At 36.8% G+C, this 22,388-nt stretch overlaps 10 protein-coding genes across 10 annotated transcripts; 4 read left to right on the forward strand and 6 right to left on the reverse strand.

Moving 5' to 3' along the window:
• Positions 1-665: 665 nt before the first annotated feature.
• Positions 666-1,855, reverse strand: B0P05DRAFT_554622 (uncharacterized protein). The gene is made up of 5 exons (XM_051579693.1): positions 1,690-1,855; positions 1,523-1,639; positions 1,157-1,461; positions 959-1,110; positions 666-907 (listed from the first exon to the last, which is right to left on the reverse strand). Exons 1-5 carry the CDS (start codon positions 1,785-1,787, stop codon positions 782-784), a joined length of 798 nt encoding a protein of 265 aa, XP_051431924.1. The 5' UTR covers positions 1,788-1,855; the 3' UTR covers positions 666-781.
• An 863-nt stretch (positions 1,856-2,718) lies between these two features.
• Positions 2,719-3,072, reverse strand: B0P05DRAFT_554631 (uncharacterized protein; the record flags this gene model as incomplete). Its single annotated transcript, XM_051579694.1, has 1 exon — positions 2,719-3,072. A coding segment is annotated over one exon (354 nt), but the record flags the coding sequence as incomplete, so codon positions are not given.
• A 6,360-nt stretch (positions 3,073-9,432) lies between these two features.
• Positions 9,433-10,916, forward strand: B0P05DRAFT_554653 (putative hemolysin-III channel protein Izh2). The gene is made up of 7 exons (XM_051579695.1): positions 9,433-9,799; positions 9,843-10,086; positions 10,132-10,187; positions 10,240-10,280; positions 10,326-10,448; positions 10,499-10,627; positions 10,674-10,916. Exons 1-7 carry the CDS (start codon positions 9,595-9,597, stop codon positions 10,803-10,805), a joined length of 930 nt encoding a protein of 309 aa, XP_051431926.1. The 5' UTR covers positions 9,433-9,594; the 3' UTR covers positions 10,806-10,916.
• Positions 10,917-10,973: 57 nt separating this feature from the next.
• Positions 10,974-11,892, forward strand: B0P05DRAFT_574110 (fatty acid hydroxylase superfamily-domain-containing protein; the record flags this gene model as incomplete). The annotated part of the gene is made up of 2 exons (XM_051581546.1): positions 10,974-11,311; positions 11,361-11,892. The coding sequence occupies 2 exons, from the start codon at positions 10,974-10,976 to the stop codon at positions 11,890-11,892; spliced, it is 870 nt and encodes a 289-aa protein (XP_051431927.1).
• Positions 11,893-12,032: 140 nt separating this feature from the next.
• Positions 12,033-12,936, reverse strand: B0P05DRAFT_554657 (40S ribosomal protein S15). Its single transcript, XM_051579696.1, has one exon. It carries the CDS (start codon positions 12,459-12,461, stop codon positions 12,123-12,125), a length of 339 nt encoding a protein of 112 aa, XP_051431928.1. The 5' UTR covers positions 12,462-12,936; the 3' UTR covers positions 12,033-12,122.
• A 112-nt stretch (positions 12,937-13,048) lies between these two features.
• B0P05DRAFT_554658 (WD40-repeat-containing domain protein) lies at positions 13,049-14,172 on the forward strand. The gene is made up of 3 exons (XM_051579697.1): positions 13,049-13,251; positions 13,291-13,509; positions 13,555-14,172. The coding sequence occupies exons 1-3, from the start codon at positions 13,068-13,070 to the stop codon at positions 14,136-14,138; spliced, it is 987 nt and encodes a 328-aa protein (XP_051431929.1). The 5' UTR covers positions 13,049-13,067; the 3' UTR covers positions 14,139-14,172.
• B0P05DRAFT_554660 (uncharacterized protein) lies at positions 14,154-15,650 on the reverse strand. Its single transcript, XM_051579698.1, has one exon. The coding sequence runs from the start codon at positions 15,162-15,164 to the stop codon at positions 14,169-14,171; it is 996 nt and encodes a 331-aa protein (XP_051431930.1). The 5' UTR covers positions 15,165-15,650; the 3' UTR covers positions 14,154-14,168.
• Positions 15,651-16,059: 409 nt separating this feature from the next.
• Positions 16,060-16,598, forward strand: B0P05DRAFT_476287 (ribosomal protein S5 domain 2-type protein; the record flags this gene model as incomplete). The annotated part of the gene is made up of 2 exons (XM_051574895.1): positions 16,060-16,165; positions 16,210-16,598. 2 exons carry the CDS (start codon positions 16,060-16,062, stop codon positions 16,596-16,598), a joined length of 495 nt encoding a protein of 164 aa, XP_051431931.1.
• Positions 16,599-16,728: 130 nt separating this feature from the next.
• Positions 16,729-17,824, reverse strand: B0P05DRAFT_554663 (uncharacterized protein). Its single transcript, XM_051579699.1, has one exon. The coding sequence runs from the start codon at positions 17,741-17,743 to the stop codon at positions 16,931-16,933; it is 813 nt and encodes a 270-aa protein (XP_051431932.1). The 5' UTR covers positions 17,744-17,824; the 3' UTR covers positions 16,729-16,930.
• Positions 17,825-18,262: 438 nt separating this feature from the next.
• Positions 18,263-21,080, reverse strand: B0P05DRAFT_231156 (uncharacterized protein). Its single transcript, XM_051573281.1, has 4 exons — positions 19,740-21,080; positions 19,234-19,689; positions 18,472-19,185; positions 18,263-18,410 (listed from the first exon to the last, which is right to left on the reverse strand). Exons 1-4 carry the CDS (start codon positions 20,920-20,922, stop codon positions 18,388-18,390), a joined length of 2,376 nt encoding a protein of 791 aa, XP_051431933.1. The 5' UTR covers positions 20,923-21,080; the 3' UTR covers positions 18,263-18,387.
• Between the last annotated feature and the right edge of the window lie 1,308 nt (positions 21,081-22,388).

The following is a 22,388-nucleotide window of genomic DNA, read 5'->3' on the forward strand; positions in this document are numbered from 1 at the left end:
ATTGAGAGCCGAGGCTATAAGTGCATATACCTTCCCGCTTACTCACCTGAGCTTAATCCGATTGAACAATTCTGGTCTATTTGCAAAAGCAAACTCAAGAGGGAACAGCTTTTAGAAGAGGAGACATTAACTTTGGGAATAGCCGATGCTTGCAATAGAATTTTGTACAATGATCTTAAAGGCCTCTGCAGATACTCTGCTGCTAAACTTGAAGACTGCCTTCAAGGCAGACCTATTTAATAAACTTGCGCATTTCGAGTAATTTTTTTTTTCAGATACTATGCTAAATTTTCTTTTTTCTCTGCGAGATTGTTTTAAATGATCATGTAGTTTTCGATTAATGGGGCATCAAAGTTTAGTGTATTTAAGCCATATTTTGGCCATCTCTGCTCTAGATGCCATATATAGCCTATTAGCAATTGATCTTTCGAAAGCACCCCATGTTACTTTGATTGCTAAAAACACAGAAAGATAGAAATATAGACATTGTGTAATGCCATTGTAGGTTAAATGAACATATTTCTTGATTACTTTTGCTATTTATTTAGTGCTTCCGAAGAGGTATCAAGCAATAGACTATTTAAAAACATGAAGATCATTGATTGTTAACATACCGCTCTGATATAAGGAAGTCTTTGCATTACATTGTCAATCTCTATACAATGTTATCCTAAAAAAGATGCCCTTTTTTAAGACCTTGATTACAACGGTACTAATATCAGAGTCTTTTGAAAACAAAAAAATAATATAAAAGCAACTACTTTCAAATATCCTTAATGCTTTAGATTGAACTACTCTTTATTTTTGGCGAGTGAACGATGGTGGGTATAATGCTGACTTGGGCTGAGTTCAGCATCTTCTTACTCAGGTCGTTTGGCAGCTTTTTGCTATATTCTAAGTAAAAGTACTGTGTATTGTTAGTTGTTTGTGACTCAAGAAAGAAAATTATAAAACATACCTTGAGCTCGTACAACGAAAGTATAAGCTCCTTAGTATGATTGGATAGGAGCTCATCTTTCGTGAAGGGGAGCTTCAAGTCTTTTACTTTTTTTGCCACGTAAACGCCTTCGTATTCTCTAACAACATAAATGTATCCATTTGGACCTAATACTATGTTGGTTGTATTACACATGGAATAAGTATGCTATAGACTTACCACACCAGTCCATTCCCATGTGTGCGTTGATTCTGCCACTAAAACAACACAAGACCTCATCAACAGAAACATTGATTCGGACACTCTTACTCTTTTGGTATATTGAGTCTTTTGAAGTGTCCGATTTTTTCTTGAATTCAAAGGCCGCGAGTTCAACTTCCTTGTCTGTGGCAATCATCATATCGACTTCGCATCCACAGAGATTATTTGTTGTTATTGTTGATACTCTTCGATTTGGGTGTGAGCCGTATAGAGCTTCGTTTATTGAGCGGATGTGTTTTGTTGAGTTGCTGCAATTTTCACCGCTATTTTTTATGCATAATTAGACATGCTAGAAAGAGAGTTGAAAGAAGTCAGCATACTAACCTCACAATTTGTAAATTAGTATCATCAAAAATAAAGTTCATGATGATCTTGACAATTTCTACATAAAAGGCTTCTGAAACAATTGTTGTCTTTTGCCAGATGCGCAGACTCTTGTAACTTATAACTGGTTAGTTTTTGCTTGTTTAAATTGATTAGCTTATTCTTACATGTGGCTCATGACATTCTCCACTTGCTCTTCTACGCTGCCTTCATCAGCTTCATATGCAATTATTTTTGGCTTTTTAACAAGCACCTGCACATGCATATTATGTCAGCCAATGTATAAACAAATACAAACAAACATAAGCTTACCTCCTTCATCTTTTCAAAAGCATGTTCGATTCTGTTTTTGTCTTCTTGGCTTATAACGCTTTCTTCAACTTGGTTATCGCCAAAGAAGACATGAAGAGGAATGGCTTGTTTGAAGAATTCTTGATATTTGATACTAACCAAACTGATCGATGAGGATAGACAAAGTCTATGTGTGTAACATATACATACTTCAAAACGCCCATTTGTAATGAAGACAAAGAATTGAAGTTTTTCAATAAACTAACTGAAAGCTTGTTTAGATGGTCTTTCAGGGTGGTAGCTTCTTCAGTTTCAATTCTTGAGATTTCGTCTTCAATGCTCAATTTATATGTCATTAAATCATCAGATTTAAGCACCTATAGATTATCTGATAAATTGAATTGTCAAAAACAAGTCTGATACTTACTTCTTTGTAATACCATGCTATGAGTTCATGGCGAGGGTGGTCTAGATTGGCATCATCAATCTAGTAGTTTTGTTTAAGGAAAACTAGAACCTACAAGAACGAAAACTTACTTGGTGGTAAACGCTTTTCCATCTTTCATCAGAAACATGCAATAAAGTATCATCAACATTTGCAGGATACAGTTTCAACAACGTATTCTTATATTTTGCAATTAATCGTGACTTGAAATCATTGAAAGAGCTGGATTTTGATCTGAAGTAATCAACAATGGTTTTATTTTTGATAACTTCTTGAAGAGAGCGAGTGCTCTCGCTACTTATGGCAGCTTTTACTAATGCATTAATTTGTTTTTGTGTTGTTTGATTTGACATAGCAAGAATATATATATAAACGAAATAAATGGTTTGAAACAAGATATCAGACAATGAGTGCGTTTTATCGGCGGTGTTTACTCTTTTGCTGTGACTTTTTTTTGGTTTTAAAGATGGTGAAAATAGAACAATAAACATAAATTGCTGCTCCATCGTAAGAAACACCAAAAACCTTCAGTAGCATCGAAAAACTCCTGGTTTTCTTCATCATTGTTAGAGCCTTCATCAAGCTGAACCATTGGTAGATCTACTCCCAGTACTTGGTTGGTAAAATCCACTGTCGATAAGTGTTCCTGTCGGTAATGGTTCTGAAATGTCTTTGAATCAACCCAGTTTCCCAGCGTCTGTATATCGTCAAGAGATATTCCTTGTTTTAACGCAATAGAGAATGCTGTTGTGAGATGAAGAGAGAAAAGATATAAAATAAGAGAAAAGGTAAGAACACAGAGAAAGTCCGTTAGAACTTGTATAGGTTTTTATTTCTCCAAGAAATGTTATTTTTCAATTGCTATAAAATGTCGAGGTATTTATACTTTTTCTTCTCGGTCAAAATATTGTTTTGGGGTTAGCTTGAGTACAGATTGATTTGTTAGATCAGGAGCAATGAAGAGAAATGCCTTTAGAGGAAGTTGTCAGCTCAGCCAATAGTACATGATCTGACCTGAACATGAATAAACTATTACATATTTGTCAAATGCCAATGCTAATGTATTTGTCAGCTCTAACTATCACTTTATCAGAGTTATTAATAATAACAGGGTCACTAGGTTCATATCTCTGACTATGAAGACGATGTAGTACTTCTAGTAGAAGGAGTGAATGTCAGTGACTATAGATCCATTGCAATTGCCATAGATGTGATCTGGTCTTTTGCCATGATCATCATGTATTGAACTATGCATATGAACTCATATATGTTCACAACACTAGTGATGCAAAACATTATCTCCTGGGGTAAGCAAATTCTCGCCTATCTTGATAGAACTATGACCATTCAAATAAGGGGCAGTACTATTGCCAGTTTTAAGAAGATAGTTTGCGAAGTCTTCGTATGCTCGGGCTAGGACTGAGTTGTTCAATTGAACAGCAGTTTGTATACGCATATTGATACGTAGTCTCATTTTTGTCACAACGCTCCAAAGGAATGATCGATTGATACATTGATCTACAATCTGTAGTCTGGTTGCTCTTGCGACAACGGGAAGCACTTGTCTGAAATCTCCTCCGAAGACGATCACTCGACCACCAAGAGGTACGTATTCTAAACTTGGATCTTCTAGCTTACAAACTTCTCTGAATGTTTGATCTACCGCTTAAAATATATTTCTGCTAATCATTGATGTTTCGTCCCATACAGTGAGCTTAGTTTGATGAATGAGGCGGCCAACAGCGCTTCTAGCTTTAATGGAACACATACTATTTCTGTGACAATCCAGATAAATCTTAAAAGCAGAGTGCGCAGTTTCACCACTTTGTAAAAATAGTGCAGCAGTTCCACTCGCAGCAACAGTGATTGCGATGCCAACATTACGTCAAACACTATCAGTTAGTGCATTAAAAAGGTAAGTTTTACCGGTACCACCAGGTCTGTCGACAAAGACTACTTTTAAGCATGATGTATTTGAAGCAGTAACCAAACTTAGAACATGATCAAAGACGGCCTGTTGATCTTCATTGAAGGAAAATTCTTGTGGAGGTTTTTGAGCAATGAGAGCATTGAGCAAAAGATGTTCCCTTATTTCTTTAGCCTAGTTGTTTTGCTCCTCGGTAAGCAGACCTTCATGTAACTTTCTAGGATCAATTGATGGAAGCTCAAATCCATAAAATCATGTCAATAAAAATTTCTGTTGTTGAAGACGCTCTTCTATATCACATAGACCGCATTCATACACAAACTGATCAGGTAATAGCTCTTGATTATGTAGCTGTTCTCGTCTTTTGTGTGAGTAGTCTTCTACTAATTAGTCATGGAATTGAAGCTAGAGAGCATAAGGATTTGCAGGCATATTGAAGACAATAATTATTACAAATAGCTCACGAAGAGCACTTGGTCGCTGATGAGAACATGCTTCTTGCAAACATTTTTTCTATTCCTCATCGTCTTCGAGTAAGTGCATAGCACATTCAGCACCTCTAAAGGAGCCGTATAGTACGCCATTGACAGTCTTTAAATCATCAAACAATGTAACACCCTTGACATGATGCAACAACATTCTCAAGCAATACTTTTCAACATCTTTTGGTAATACCAAATATATTCTTCCAATTGTGGTATTCAAGCACCTTTGTCTTTTTTTCCATCCACGTCCAGACTCATCCCATACAAACTTCTCAGGAAAATCAGTATAAAGATATTGTCTAGCTTCTTCCCACTTGCTGTTTGTTTTAAACCAGCCAGTCAAGGCAGTATCTTTTCACCCTCTTTGCTGAGCAAGTTGGATGTCTATAAACACACAAAATTGTTTCTTTTTTTAGGTCCCAGTTTTCTGATCTTGAGCAAAAATTTTCACCAGTCGTAGGGCCAAAAAAAAGTAGTCGTTATTTTCAATCAACTGTCGCCACTTTACTTCCAAAATAGGCTTATAAAAAAAAGGCTACATGACTATCGAACAATACCCTTAAAAAATTGAGTGATCTAGTTTCTGTAATACTACAATTAAACAATGTATATAATGTGCGGCAATTGTTATGATTCTTTATCCAGACCCCGCATATATAACTGATCTGCTTGATTTGCTATGTGTGATCAACTGCTGTCAAACTATGACATGTACACCAAGGTTTTTGGAGAAGCATACGATATGAAGAGCTGCAAGAATTGTATCTGCTTTGGAATTGAAGAAAATATTGGTAGCAAAAAAAAAAAAAAAAAAAAAAAAAAAACTTTCATTGATATAAGCACCAATGTTGCTCAAGAACAGTGGTTTATGGCTCCTGGATGTGCTCAAATTGCAGCCTGTACATTTGAAGCATCTGTTGCTATCTATGATAACAGCGGCAATTCAGTAACTTTTCTTCCTGTCATGGATGGATTCAATCCTGATGTGTATAAGGTGGGCTCAAAACCTTTCCCTTTGCTTCTTCATTTTGCCAACAGGAATTATTGGATCACCTTGGCCAGTAATCAAGCCATGCAAGCATTGAAGAAAGATAATAAAATCAAATCCTTTTGGAAAAGACATTTGTCTTTCAACAGAAACTAACAAACTCACATATTTCACGCTGTAAACAAAAAAATGTCAAATCGATGGAGCATTAGCTTAAAAGAGATAAGTTTAAGAATAATTTTCATTTTTCTATAGGTTTGGTAAAGGACCGAAAAAAAAAGATAGAATTTATTGTACTTTAGAAGTAAAGTGGCGACAGTTGATTGAAAATAACGGCTACTTTTTTTTTGGCCCTACGACTGGTGAAAATCTCTGCTTAAGATCAGAAAACTGGTGGCAATGTTTAATTTTTCACAAAGCAACTATTGTCATGACAAAAAAACTATGTGAAACCTATCATACTTTATTCACTGCTGGTATCTATGATCAAGATGCTTGTATGTTTCGATCCAAGCCATCTTAATTCAGGCATTGTTTAAGATCGCTGTATATCATTATTCATTTGTGTTTTGTTTATTGGTTTATTCAGAGAGAGCAATAGCCAGTAGGCTTAACGAAGTACTTTAGTAACTTGCACAATTTCTTGACTGCTTTTGATGTAGTTACTTTTACAATAGTACCAACATGTTGCATTTGGATGTAGCTATTCAAGCCTAACATGGGTCACGGTCTTCTGTTATGAAGAGTTTTCATATTAGGCTAATTCAGTCAAGATAAGCAAACACCTTAACGCAACAAAAGAGTCTGAACTTCATTCAACACGACCAACGCAATCTCTATTGTGAATTGTACAATAGCTTGCAAGATTCAACTGATGCAAATGATACGAACATGGGTTCCGTCTACAAAAAAGTGATCTTTCCATTCTTTTTTGCTGGCTCAATTATACTGTAAGACAAATTCTTCAATGAGCAGTTCTGTATTAGATTACAATAACCCTCTAGTCAACAAACGCCCCTTGACGCGCCCACTAAGCTACCTATATTTTACAAATATATAATTTCATTACTCTCTGTTGTCAAAGAAACCTTTGCCATCAACCGACTCGAGTAGCCTATTGATAAAGGTAAATACAAAGGCAATAAGTACAAGTTTAAACAATACAAATCTATAACAGTCTTCTTTGCATTTCACTCTTCAACAAGCTACATAAGACAGGCTTCTTATTTGTGCAACTTCAACTTAAACTTGAATGTCTACAAACAATACACCCTCAGCATGACCTTCAAGCCGCTGACATCATTGTTCATCCAACTTTTGTTGCACTAACACGAAGGAGACGTGAAGAGTTACATGAAGAGAAAGAGATGTGTTTTCTACAAAGAAAATAGTCGCAGCTTGTGAAATAAGAGGGAGGTGTCGGTGATCGAAATCGTTAAGATTTGAAATTGTCGTGAGCTGAACAGTCAGCATCAGCTTCAATCTTTCAAGTCTTAGCAGAAGAACACTTCCTTTTCTATTTGCTCTTCCTTATCTTCCTTTCTTGATCTGTTCTCCTTCCACTTAATAACTGGTTCTTTTCCTTTCATATATTATCAGCCGATTTCTGTAGTATATATTATCCAATAAAATCATTTGTGCACTTTCAAAAAATATTTTTAGAAAACTTTTATTTCTCTTCAATTGTACAGTTTGATATAAGTGATATAGCAGAAAACGAATTGTTCAAAGTATTCAACCAACTTCCTGAAATCCCTGATAAAGCGGATCGAGCAACTGCTAGTGCGATTATTGAAAAAATTGCTACAGAAAACAACTTCACACTTGTTACTAGCAAGTCTGAAAAGACTTGTATGCACTTCAAGTGTATCAAGGGCCAGAAATACAGAGACATAAAAAATTTGAAAGACGAAGATTGTCAAAGGGTCATAAAATCAATTCGTAATGAATGCCCATAACTTATTCGTCTTCAAAACAAAAACAACAGAGGTTATAAAATTCAACCTCTAAAGGAAATCAAATGATGGAAAAATATCATAATCATTTTATTAATGCAGCCAATCTTCTCAGTACTTTTAGAGGCCGTAGACAAAACCTCAACGTAGCAGAAATCAGTTCCATTAGTACGGGTATAGCCCAAAACGCAAAAGCTCGCGATATTCAGAATTCGATCAGCATCGGTGATGAATATAACAAAGTGTCGATACATGATGTCAACAACCTTCGATATGCAAAGAGGAGGCCTGAGGCTAATTCTAGAGCTTCAGAAAGTGAAGTAACCAACTTGATTTTGACAATGGAAAGCAATCGCTACACTATTGCATACCAGTATAATGATATTAACTATCTGGAAAGATAACTCACAGAGCTTTTTCCATACTTCATCCTGCTCTAGATAGTCTTGCTTGCTGCTGCTTGAACAAAACCAAGTATGGAATGTTGTATCATCATGATCTTGCCAAGCCAGAGCTTCAAAGGACCGAATTAAAAAACATCTCTCCTCACTAGCAAATTGATAACGCAGACAGCCTGAAAAAAGCTTCTGGCATAGTTATATTACCTGAAAAGACATGAATGAAGTATGTAGTTGCACTAGAATAAGATTTTTGTCACAGCAGCAAAAGTTTTCAGAAAACGTTTAACCTCATAAATGGCATCAAACAGCTTCTCAAGAATGAGCAAAACTTCGATGATGAATTAATGGAATTTGGTAAAAGTAGTAAAATCATTTCATTGCTCACAAGCCATCCTGAACTCTATCTTCCACCCTCAGACGCCATTTCTAAAACAGGGAAAGAAAAGAAGATTAGAAGGTTGGCGTCCTTAAAGAAAGACTTTCGAAAGAAATCTTTCAGAAAGAGCTACCTTTGTTTGAGTAAGCATGGTTCGATAAAAGAAGGCAAAAACCAGCTTCGACCCTACAGAGAAATAGTAGTCTAATCCATAAAAAAACGTATAGTGACGAACGAGGGAATTGCTTGTATTGATAAAAATAAAGCACACTTTTAACAAATGCCCCAAAATTTATCCCTTATACTTACGAATTCCAGCCAAAAAGGCAAGTTTTTCTTGCATACTGGGATCTTTGGGGTCAATTTCTAAAGATCTAACTTTTAATATATCTGCTTAAGCTATTTGCCTTTAGCATTCTAGCATTATCGTGATTGTACCCGATTCGCTATAGTATCCATATCATCTTTATCAACAGTCATTTCCATGAAAATATTTACAATCTCGGTTGAAATATAATAAAGTCATTATCTTCTTAATATGGTTAATTCTTTAGACCTGTTTATGTTTATCGAGTTTTCCGTATTCAACAGCAAATACATTAGCATTGGCATTGACAAATATGTAATAGTTTATTCAAGTTCAGGTCAAATCGTTTACTATTGGCTGAGCTGACCCCTTCCTCTAAAGGCATTTCTCTTGATTGTTCCTGGTCTGACATCACTATACTAAAACAATGGAGTGTTAAATCTACCACCTAACTGATACCTGAGAATCATTGATTCTTATTCAGGGAAATATTTTCCAAAAAAAAAAAAGACTATGCTGCTAGAGTTTTTTTAAAAAAATGAACCAGTTTTTCTTGACCTTCTACTCTAGTTTGGTTCACTTTGTTAGTTTTGGTGAAGATTAAGCACTTATTCAAACCAATCAGATGTAGTTTTGAAACTGTTTGTTATTTGATGTAGTACAGAAATACACTTTTACTAAAGTTTTCAAAACTTGTTTATCTGATTTCTCTTTCTCGGCCCAACTTTTGTCTCTCACATGTCAGATTAGTTTTTTCTTTTCAGGCCAATAACTGTGCATAAAATATAAAAGTCAACTGTTAATCCAGTCACATACTACAAACATTGGGGGGAAAAGAAAGATATAATAAATAAACAGCAGTAATGCGCTCTTTCCCTCTTTATCTTTTGTCTTATCATGGGCATTCAACAACGCACTATGAAAAAAGCAGTCAAAGACACAGACAGTCTATTAAAGAAAGACCATAAAAAGCTGATCCTCTCTTGGGACGAGATCCCCACTTGGATGCAAGATAATGTCTATATTACCGATGGTTATCGAAGACAGACAAACAGCTATGTAGAGTGTATCAAGAGCTTGTTCTATCTTCATAACGAGAGTGGTAAATTCCTATTTCCTCTTTCTTTATCTCATTACTTTCGAAGTCAACATTTGGAGTCATTTGTTGGCATTTTTCTTGTTTATAGGATTCGCTTTTCACTTCTTATGGACACAACCCCATGTTACTTCTTTGACAGCATTTGATTATACTTATTTCTTCTTGTTTATTACCGGTGCCTGTGCATGTTTAGGATTTTCAGCTAGTTTTCATTGTTTTGCTTGTCATTCGGAACAAGTAGCCGCTACTTGGAACCGATGTGACTATGCAGGCATTACTTGTCTTATTGTGTATGCATAAATTATGTTTGTAAATACGATACTCATTATGCATAGCGGATCATTTTTTCCTGTCATCTACTATGGATTCCATTGCCACCATATGTTTCAAGGTAAAAGATAGACAGTGGATATTTGATAGGAGTTACTTACAGCTTAGGATAGTGATTTATTTGACCACAATTGTCATCCTGGGATCCGTTACTGTAAAATCGAATTAGACGAATACGATCCATTGATATCTTGTTTAGGCAGCCATTACTTTGATGAAGCATTTCCGTACACCAGCTTATCGATGGGTCCGTGCATGTTTATTTATGGCTTTAGGTTTATTTGGCTTGATTCCTACTGTTCATGGTATCTTGGTCTATGGTGTAAGTTGCATAAAAAGTGCTTTAAGTAGCCAATAACTCGTTGATTTTAGTTGAGTAATTCTCTCAAGACAGTCTCTCTGGGCCATATGATTTTAATGGCCTGTACTTACATTGCAGGTGCTGTCATTTATGGCTGTCGCTTTCCTGAACGATCTTTGCCAGGCAAATTTAATTATTTTGTAAGGCACATTATAGCAAATATTCATACTTACATTTTGTTGATAGGGTGCTTCTCATCAAATATTCCACATTTGTGTTGTCATTGCAGTTATTTCTCACTATTTAGGTGTCTTGAGTGCCATGGCTTTTTGGCATGATATTTCAAATGAAGAATTCTGTTCAACCATGTTCTTTTAGCTTCGTCTGATACCCTCTTTTTCCTTTAGATATAGACTTTGGCAAGATTGTTTCAATATCCGAATAAAAATCAGCCCATTTGATATTCTAATGTTTACGGTGCTATAGACCGATCAAAGAAAAATATAAATTTAAATGTCATTATTTTTAGCTTTCTTGTCTTCTTCAATGAATTCAACAATAGAATATCAGCCAAGTTGGCTAGAGACACAGTGGGAGGATCTCTACCGAGACCGCAATGCATTAGTTGTCACAGGTATCATTGCCTTCACTATGCATGAACTTGTCTATTTTGGTCGTTTTCTTCCTTTTCTCGCTTGTGATTACATACCTTATTTCAAGCAATACAAGATTCAACCTGATAAAGTAAACTCGCCTCAAGAAGTGTGGAAATGTACAAAACTGGTGCTATATCAGCATTTTCTCTATGAAGGCCCTCTTATTTTCTTGTTTCATCCTATGGCAACTATGTTGGGTATGAATGTGTCTGCACCTTTCCCCGAATGGTAAGTAAGGATAAACAAGACGACATTGTGTTGATAAAAAAAAACGCAGGAAATACATCATGATTCAAATTGCCATCTTTTTCGTGTTTGAAGATGCCTATCATTATGCTGTTCATCGATTGATGCATTGGCCACCACTCTATAAAAAGATTCATAAAGTACATCATGAATACGCTGCTCCTTTTGGTATTGCTGCTGAATATGCACATCCTCTTGAAACATCCATCTTAGGTCTTGGAACTATTGGTGGTCCACTTTTATATCATGTTATTGAAAAGTATTACTATCAAGGCAATCGAAATTGGCAGCTTCATTTGTTTACCATGCTTTTATGGATCGTATGTCGTCTCTTCCAAGCCATTGATGCTCATTCAGGCTATGACTTTCCTTGGTCTCTTCGCCATTTTATTCCTTTCTGGGCAGGAGCTGATCATCATGATTATCATCATGAAAAGTTTGTTGATAATTTCTCTTCTACTTTCCGTTGGTGGGACTATATTTTCGGCACTGATAAAAGATACCGTGCTCATCGTCAACGTCAAGCAGAACAAAAGCATCTTTTAGAAAAGAAGGGAATGTAAACCCTTCAAATGGCATGTATTCATCTTAATCCCTTTAATATATATCATTTACAGCATTAATACAACTAATAAAAAGCCCATTACCATGACACACACACACACACACACTCTCTCTCTCTCTCTCTCTCTCTCTCTCTCTCTTTCTCTTTGTAGTTATATGTTTTAATGTAAAAGCTCTTTTATATATTGAAAAAAAAAGCAAACATAGTAAAAACTTCCACCAACAATGTTTACTTGAGGGGAACAAACTTGGAAGAGTGAGTGGCACCAATACCGGGACGACCGTGCTTAACGGGCTTGTAGGTGATGGAGAATTCACCAAGGTAGTGACCAGTCATTTCAGGCTTGATTTCAACTTGGTTGAAAACCTTACCGTTGTAGATACCAACAACAGAACCAATCATTTCAGGAACAATGATCATGTTACGAAGGTGAGTCTTGACAACTTCGGGCTTTTCACCAGCAGGAGCGTTCTTCTTGGCAGCACGGAGCTTCTTGATAAGACCCATGGGCTTACGCTTAAGACCACGTTGGAATCTTCTGCGGGCACGGCAGTGGACGAGTTCCATGAATTGTTCAGAGGACAAGTCCAAGAGTTGTTCGAGGTCAATACCACGGTAGGTGAACTTACGGAAGGTTCTCTTTCTGGGAGTTTGCTCGTCAGCCTATATGAATATCAGCATATGTATATAAACAACAAAGAGAAAGAGAGGGAATCGAGAAGCATTAGGTTGATCTATTTGCATTGTCTCTATTGAAAAAAAAAGAGGGGTCGCGTTGATGGAATGTAGTATCGTAATAGTGTATTATCCATTTTATATGAATGTATCCATCCATCCTACACTTGATCTATTGCTTCTTTGATTCCATCCTTTCTTTCCATGTCGTTGAAAGTGTCACTATATTTACCATGATGAGGAAAAAAGGGAAGTTTATTGGATTTGGGCGTCGATGAAATTCATATAGGTTGAGTCTTCACATCCACTATGCGCTCTCTACTCCTCTCCTCTCTCCCTCACTCATTTACGCTGAGGCTGTGCCACACACACTACTCTCAGCGCACTAGGGACGAAAGTGCGGACCGGAATGATGTCGGTCACTGAATCAACGAGAAAGCCTCTTTTTAAAGATTTTTTTTTTCGTCCTTTCTTTCTTTGAACCAGCAAACGACACTCATGAGACCCATTTTGCTTCAAGGCCATACTAGATCTTTGACACAGATCAAATACAACAGAGAAGGTGACTTGCTTTTCTCTGTTTCTAAAGATAAAGTTGCCAATGTTTGGTACTCTCATAACGGTGAACGTCTTGGTACATACACAGGCCATCTCGGTTCTATTTGGACTATTGATGTGAATGGTAAGAAAACAAGTGGTAGATCCATACTAATATTGATAGCTAACTCTACTTTGCTTGTCACTGGTTCTGCTGATAACACTTGTAAGCTTTGGGAAATCCAAACAGGTCGTTGTTTAAAGACTTGGGAATTCAAGACTGCTGTTAAGCGCGTTGAATTCAGTGAAGATAGTTCTATGGTATTGTGTGTTACAGAAGAACGTATGGGTTTCTCTGGCACTGTTACTGTGTACCCTATTAACAATGATATCAATGGCACTCGTAAGTCATCTATTTGTAAAGTCTATTGATAGTCACACTCTATAGAATCCGATACACCTATTGTGACAATCACCAACAAGGGCGGTAAAAAGGCTGTTGTGGCTGGTTGGACTTGTTTAGACAAGTACATCATCACTGGTCATGAAGACGGTACTGTCTGTCAATGGGATTGGAAAGCAAACGAAAAGATCAACTCAATCAAGCCTCATGAAGGTGTATTATCTGATATGCAATTCAGCCCTGATCGCACATATTTCATCACTGCCTCTAAGGATAAGAGTGCCAAGATTATTGATTCACTTACTTTGGATGTCAAGAAGACATACACTGCTGATACACCTCTTAATTCAGCTGCTTTGACTCCTAAATTTCAAGAATTTGTTATTTTGGGTGGTGGTCAAGATGCTATGAATGTCACAACAACCTCTGCTAGACAAGGTAAATTCGAAAGCAGATTCTATCATAAGATTTTAGAGGAAGAAGTTGGTCGTGTCAGAGGCCATTTCGGTCCCATTAACACCATTGCTGTTCACCCTGATGGTACAAGTTATTCTAGTGGTGGTGAAGATGGTTATGTTCGTGTCCATCATTTTGATCCTGATTACTTTACATTTAAGCTTGAGATTTAGAGAGAATAAAATAGTTTTTTTTTTATTTATTTAAGGATGAGGTTCAATTGTAAATGGTACCTGTCTATTTAATTGATCAATGACTGCTCTTGTGAGTGATGAATTGGCTCGTCCGTGCGCCTTTAAGCTACGTTGTTGAGGTGGTGCTGTATTGATCTGTGTTGAAGCATAGCCATTCTCTTGTTCTGGTGGTCGAGTGATATAAGTCACTGGAGGAGGAGGAGGGAAAGCACGGTTGGATTGATTGAAATGGACTGCAGCCCATTTGGGATATCGTCTTTCAATGTCCATCAGTGTGTTCTCCAAGATTTTGATTCTCTCAAATAACGAAAAGGGTGGTTCAGCTATCGAATCAATCTTGACATTTAAATGGTCTTGTATGTTCTGTAGTCGCTCTGTGGCATCAGCCCCTGTTTGGATGTTCTTGTCGGATGGCACTGCATTGGCTTTATGGTCGTGAAATGTCTGAAGAGAACGAGCCAGTGGTCCATCTTCGTTATTCACAATGTCAAACTTCATTTGAATATTACGATTGATCTCTCGCGCATCAGTTCGAGCACAAGTGATATCATCAGCCGTAGGATCATGTCGACTCAGAAACTCTGTACGGTTACTCTCGTCTAGTTCATTGCGTTTCACTTGAATGAATGTGTTGATGCGTTGCTCTACTTCACTGGAAGTGGCTCTGATCTGTATTTGTTCACTATTCAATCGTTTTGTGCGTTCTTTTTCTTCTTCCTCAAGTACTTTTTCTCGCTCTTGAGCGTCTTTTGGGCGTTTTCGTTTTGTGACAAGTAGGTCTTCATGGATCTTTTCTGGTTTGTCTACCACTTGTTCTTTTGCATCGACGTGTTTCTCAAGGGATTCCAATAGTCTTTCAACAAGCGACTCCAGTGCATCCGGTAGTTTCTCTAGTTGTTCATGTGACAATACTACAAGTTCTGATTCAAGGCACTCACTTGTTTCTACAAGGCCAATGCACTTGAAAAAAGCAGAAAGTTGTTTATCCCATGATTCAGTTGGCATGCTATTGTAAAAGAGAGACAGAAAAAATGGAAAAAATGACTTTGTGACTTGAAATCGTTGGATAATGCATAAATGCGTTTTCTCTATTCAAGGCAAGAAAGCTATCACTTGCCACCCTATAGAGTACTTGAGAAGAGACAGAGATGATAGCTAGTAGGATATACTGTTTATACGAGATGTCTGTCTAAAGCAGAAAGTACTTGGCATCTTTAGAGTACTAAAGTTGCTTTCTTTTTTAGTATGAAGAAATGACAATGCATACAAGGTACAGTACGAACATAGACAGGTTCTCAAGCATAGAATAAAGGCGTATTCGTAACAATCGTACTGTAGCACAACTTCCATGCGGGCTGTGATTGGATACCATAGATAGGGGAAGGGCTAAGAAAAAAGACTTTTTTTTTCTTTTACTATTACATGTCTGCACTTATACTTGAAAGATATACATCCAATCAAAAAATTGCCTTTTTTAGAACTACCTCAGTGTTAAAAAAGAAGCTTAATCCTTGTGATAGAGTGGAGTATGTAAAGAACAATAACTTTTGAATTAAATATTATCAGTAATAAAGCTTGGAAAATCCCTATTAAGTGCAGTAATGTGGAGACTAAGTCTATTCAAGAGATATTAAAGAAGATTGACTGTTGCTTGTACCATTTGATATAAATGTAACAATTGTCATGCCTTTTAGTAGTTTTGAGACTTCTCTTTCAGTCGATAAAAGTCAATAAGCAGGGACTTTATGCGAGTCATCCTTTTGTACTTCTTGGTAATTGTAAGGAATAACGGTCACAAGGCAACCTTTTTATTGGCTGAATTAAGTGGGTGCATAATTTTGCACGCCATATCGAAAAGCTTTTTTTTTTTCCTTTTCTACGCGTCTTTTCTTGAACAACGATGGTGAACCGACCTGATAGACGTACAGACAACACACAACTAAGAGCATTCTCTGCTTCTCAGAACATACTGAACAGAGCAGATGGTTCTTCTAAATTTGAATTTGGTAATATTGAACTCAATGGTTAATCCATGACTCATTAGACATAGGATCAACATCTGTGATCTGCTCGGTTTCAGGACCTATGGAAGTTCAAATACGTGATGAGAAACTAGATGAAGCTACAATCGAAGTCATTGTTCGACCTGCTAAAGGTGTACCTGGCACTAAAGAAAAGCTTATGGAGACCATTTTACGCACAACATTTGAACCTGTCATTTTAGGTGGTATGATGCCACGTACACTTGTCCAGATTGTGATTCAGATAACCAAAGATGATGGGTCTGTATTAGCAGCTTCTGTCAATGCTATCACTTTAGCCTTATTGGATGCTGGTATTCCTATGAAACATATGGCAGCTGCTATTACAGTCATGGTAGATAAGACATCAAACGAACTTGTATTAGATCCAATTGCTATTGAATTAGAGGTAACATAAAGACTAGGGAATGAAGTATTTATTTTATATAGAATGCAAAATCAATACATACATTTTCATTTGATCATCTTAACACAAAACCATGCATTTTATTATCAGATTCAGAAGGCATTTTTAGCGAAGAAGAGGTAAAAAAAAAAAAAAAAAAAAAAAAAAAAGGCGACTTATTGTAGGTATTTAACACATTGGCCTAGTATTTTTCATGCCATAATCTCTGTTTTGATGCTATAGAAAAAGTGCATGGATTTTTACGAGTGGCAGTAGAATCAAAGAAAGAAAAAGAATATCAACAAATGCAAGGCCATGAATAAATTATTTGTATATAAGCCAATTTACATATATTTACAATCATAATAATCAGACATTTTAGTTTGGAGATGGCTCAATTGATCTGATACAGCGCCTGTTTCTTGAATATAACTGAGTGTGTCTTGTACAAGATGCAAGAGATCAATTTCGAATTCTTGAGAACAAGTTAGATCTTCTTGACATGCTTGATATTGTATTTCTTCAAGATCTTCTTCAATTAGTACAAGTTCCTCGGGAGATAGGAACCTCTCTTTTTTAGGCAAGATGGCTGAATGATTTTCCATAAGAGAGTCTTCCGAGCAAGACGAATAAAAGCCAGAATCCTCTTCTTCTTGACACTCAATATGATCAACACATTGAGTTTGCTTATTGTCGAAATATTCAATCAAGCGAAGAGGTCGAATGGTCATGATAGTCGGATGTTTCAAGTCACAACGATATTCAAACATATGGAATAAAAAAGTGGCATGACGCTTCTGAGGCGATAATGAGGCTGATCCATAATGGTATGTTACACGAATGAAAGTCAAGGCCAGTGGTATGAGAAGAATGAATTTTGGACAATGCATGACTTGACTACGGATAATCAAAGATCTTGATGATGATGGCGAAGGAACAGCAGCGACTTGTTTCATCTGATCGGAGATGAAGTCATTGACAGGATATCTTGGCCAAACAGTGAATGTTGGATGCTGTATTTTAATCAATGAGAGAGTATCACAAAGGATTGGAATCTTTTGTTCAAGTGGGCTTTGAAGAAATCCAGCATTCAAAGGACTTAAAGGCAAACCAAGTGGACGCATTCTACCAAACTGCTTATGTTTCATTGAATACATTGTAGTCTCTTTTTTAAAATTCACATGAAGAATAAGAAAAAGTGAGGAACAAAAGAAAGGGAGAGATAAAAAAAAGAAGAAGATATATATATACTCTTTTTTTTTTTTTTTTTTTAGGCTAAATTGAAGAAAAAAAAAAAAGTTCTAAACCTTAATAAGCTTGACAATAGTGGGTTCCGTCTCTTTCCTATACGACATTCTTGTGTATTCAAAAGATGAAACTCAGGTACTTTTGTCACATTTGGGGTAAAAAAAAAAAAAATACAGAGAAGAAAGGTTTTTATTGTCAAAGTTATTCAACAAAACTTGTTCAACCACAGGTGCCTCTTCTGTGCTCTTTTCGCGTCTTTCTTTTAGCGATTGATAGATTGTATCATCCAAATAATAGGATTTAAGGACAATTTCCATCATTTGGTTTCTTGCTTCTAACCGTGCAAGACGTAATTCAACACTCTCCATTTTCTCTTCTTTGTTGTATACTCCTTTTTCATCACTTAATTTATAGAATGCTTCAGAAAAGCGTTCATGCACTGGTTCAGACAATGGAATAGCCGTCATTTCTTTGTCGCCTTTGGAGTAAAGTAATTGATCGTCCAATGTCTGAGATAATAAAGCACTTTGTTGGTTACTCGTCATCCAATGCACTAGTCCCCAGGGTGAAGATGGTCTACTTCCAAAAAGAACAGTTCTCAACAAACTAAGTAAGCCAATAATACCACCTAACGCACCTAAAGCACCCAACACAGTATTATTTCTCTTTTCTGTCACAGTTTCTTGTTCAAATACAAGAGGAGATATCAAAATTTCAGATAATTGATGTTTAGTAGACCCTGGACCTGCCAGAAAGGAGTTTTTAGCTGTAGGAATACTATGCTGTGTACTCAATTTGTTCATGGTAAGATAGCGAGGAAAAAATCCACCAAGGTAGTTCCAACCCACGGTCGAATCTACTTTTTTGTATTCTGTTAGCTTGTATTTAACAGAGGCACTTGATTCAGCATAGAAAGAGAAGGTGTTCTCGACATCACTGATATCGTTGTCATTGATAGCCCATGTCTCTACGTCTTTTTTATCGGTAGCCTGACTTGGCAAGGGTTCGTCAAAAAAGATGTAGCGATTTGGATTGTTTTTAGGGTCATAGATGCTGACATAAATAGCTTCATTATTATAGTTGATGATGCCTGATATCTGGAAGGAAATGGTGGGTAAAGTAGATGTTGAGCGAAACTTTTCACTATCTGATCGAAACAAGAAGCATTTGGCATATGTCTTTTGATCCACAAACAGAGGTAAATGAATGGCGCTATCTAAAGGTTCAATCATGCCCGAGCAACTAGTAATGGTGCCATTGTTCGATGCAATGACTGAGCAAGTGAGATCTGGCATAACTAAAGTTGAATTTTGCGCATCACTTATCCAACCACCTAGACAGATTCGAACATCTTGACAATAAACACAGTTAAAATGGTTTCGTTTTCTATCGTTCTTACCTGGAAAATCCATTTCAGTGACTGGAACACTACTTGAACTAGAAGAAATACTACTGTTCTTGATATTGGAACTAGAAAATACCAAATAGGCAAGAATCACCAATAAAGAGAATAGCTTAAAGAGTAGTCTTCCAAATTCAGTCCAATAAGGCTCGCCGTTTCTCTTATCCCATAAAGCAAACAAGACCATTTTCTTTACACCTCTTTTAAATTTAGACCGTTTCCAGACCAAACCTGGAAGAACTAGGAAGCAAAATACGACAGGTATGACAATAGCCACAATGTATTTTCCCTCAAGTCCGTTTCTATTGACACTTTTATCAGACGGCAATACTGAATCTAGCCAGTCCATGGTAAATTCAGAGTAATTGTAGCCGCCACTGGATGGCTCTTTGGGTATACGTAGTACATCAATATCATTTGAGTCTAGAAAACTAGTAGCTTGTTCAGTCATTCCTAAGAAACACTACGTAAGTTCAATTGCACTACATGAAACAAGTACATACCAAAAAGAGTAACAAAATACTTGTCCTTCACAATGGCAGAAGATGCAAGATATCTTACTGTCACATTACCCATATTAGGTGGTAAGCTGCTTCTTTCAAACCACTGCCCTTTAGCTGTATCTAACGTGGACACTGTTCGAAGCGTGTAGCCAGAGCCAGTTACATCAAAAGCATATCCTCCAAAGATGTGAACTAGACCTGTTCTGGGATTGTACTGACTTGTGGCGCCATAGCTTAGAGGTGGCGCTCCATTACCTATGAGATTGACGCTCAACCATTGATTGACAGAAGTATCTAGCACACTGGCAAAATAAGGCATGATATAGTAGGTTGAGTAACGATAGAGTACGTATTCAAAAGCGTGTGTCACATTATAGTCCGAAGGTCTTGTAAAATTTGCTGTCAATCCAGTAGTTAAAGCAATATAATTACTTGATCTAGTAGTACACACACACACACAAAAACAATTAGTAAACTTTGATTGTAGTGAACATGCATACATTGCTGTAGGAAAGGCAGTAGAGTAATGGTAACACATGGGCGCCTCTATAGGTAATGCATTGTAACTAAAGTCGGTTCTGTTGTAATACCATGTCGAGGTCAGACACTTTAGATGTTGCAAGTTAGATCCACCCCATACTGCACTACCGCCAATCACGTAAATCATACCATTTTGAGCCATGATGGTGTTGTGTCCAAATCGAGCACCGAATATATCTGTGCTTTGGTTTCCAGGATAAAATGTGGGATGGGGTGTCTCAACAGACCATTGTTTAGTCTCAAAATCATATATATAAGGTAGAACTGGCGGGATATTTGTTGGATTGTCAGTCCATGTATCAATCAAGGAATGATCATAGGTCAATATGAGCATCTTGCTTGTGTTAGGCAACAAGACTGCGCCACAACTACTGCAATTGGGACCTTCATTCTGCATGTTTTCAAGTGAGAGAGAAACGCTGCCGTTGTTCTCAAAAAATTCATAGACGTACATTTTGTTGGAATATTTTCTCCCATTGAGCTGTCCTCCGCCATAAACGTATATCTTGTCATTATAAACAACTGTGGAAGCATCGTGAAGAGCAGGACTGATTTTGATGCGAGGATCCGTGATTTCAACCGGAAATTTACAGTCTACATAGAGCACGAAACAAAAAAGCAGATATAACAACTGCTTGATCATTTTTTTATAATTTTTGAGTCAAGCGTTTAGGTAAGTTCCTGTCCATTAAAAAGAAAGAGAAATAAAAAAAAAGAGAAACTTGATGCTTTTTATACTTTGTAGTTAAGCAAAAAAAAAACTTTGTACCATTAAAAATGCATTACAGGAAAGGCTTTCTCAACACATAAGGTTTAGGTGAAAAAATTATCGAGTAACACTGTATTACCTAGTAATGGTTTTAAAAAAAAAGCTCAACTTATAAACTGATTTTTGCCATGTTTGTAACAATCAAGTGACATAATCAATATCTCGAAGAGACACTATGCTTTTATATGTTTATTCCTTATGCTAACTACATTGATGGCTTTACTTTTCAGCGAGTAAAAGGGATAGCGGTATATGAATTTTGCAGATCTCTTTTTTAAAGAAACATCACTTCAGCCGTAAAATTACCAACCATGTTAATCCCTTTTTTCGTCTATAATCTATGTATCAAAATATACTAGAAACAGCGTCTATTTATTAATCGATACCTACTAAAAAGGGCCTTTTTTCTATCGATTGAAGTGCGGAACAAACTTTGATTGTGGATTTGAAGGCAATACTCAAATTGAGTCGACCTTTTCGTCTTAGTAAGCTCGCTTTCTTTTTGTTGGAAGTATCTGGAGATGGTCTTACCTAATTTCGGTCGGATCAGACCTACATCGGGTCGTTCCAAAAAAATTTCTGACCGAGTTTTGATTTTATCTTCACGAGCCCTCGTGCTCTTCCTGAGTCAAAACATAAATTTCACAAAACTGCAAAGCCAATGGTACCATTCAATTGCTGGGTTATTCTGATAGTCAGGTTGTCGAGCAATGGCACATCAAAGATTGGCTTGTTTAAGCTGTGTTTTTAGCATTTTTGCTCTAGGTGTCATATAGAACTTGTTATCAATGAACTTACGAAAGCCATCGCATGCTAACCAGAGTGCTAAAGAACATAAAAAAGTAGAAACATGGTTGATTTACAATGTAAATGTAGGGCTAAATGGACATAGGACATACAGGATGGCTACCAGGGGAGATTGAAAACCGATTCAACTCAACTCTTCTCCCGCCGCATCCGAAATCAAGCGTTTGCTGAGAACTGCATAAAGACGCAGCTATTGGGCTTTGGTGCAGTGACAAAAGCTGTAGATCTTTACTTTCCGAGTCTACCGAAATGTCAGAATTCTAGCAACTTTTCTGCCAAAACATTGAGAGAATAGGCAAAAACGTTTGGAAGGCTTTTTGCTCATATTTCGTCACGTTTGTAGTACAGTTAGCAAACGAGTTTTACTATCAGAGACATTCTTCGTCTCTCAAAGTCCAAAAGATGCTCAGGATGTCGGCGAATGAAATGATTCTCTCGAGGGAATACCTATCGACAAGGCAGTTTTTGGCCATTTTGGACATATCCCTTTTCTTGTTTAAAATGCTCGTATGTCTTCAAAATACTTAGTAGTA

This window comes from Gilbertella persicaria, assembly GCF_025201335.1.
Source record: "Gilbertella persicaria strain CBS 190.32 chromosome Unknown B0P05scaffold_40, whole genome shotgun sequence".
Classification (NCBI taxonomy): domain Eukaryota; kingdom Fungi; phylum Mucoromycota; class Mucoromycetes; order Mucorales; family Choanephoraceae; genus Gilbertella; species Gilbertella persicaria.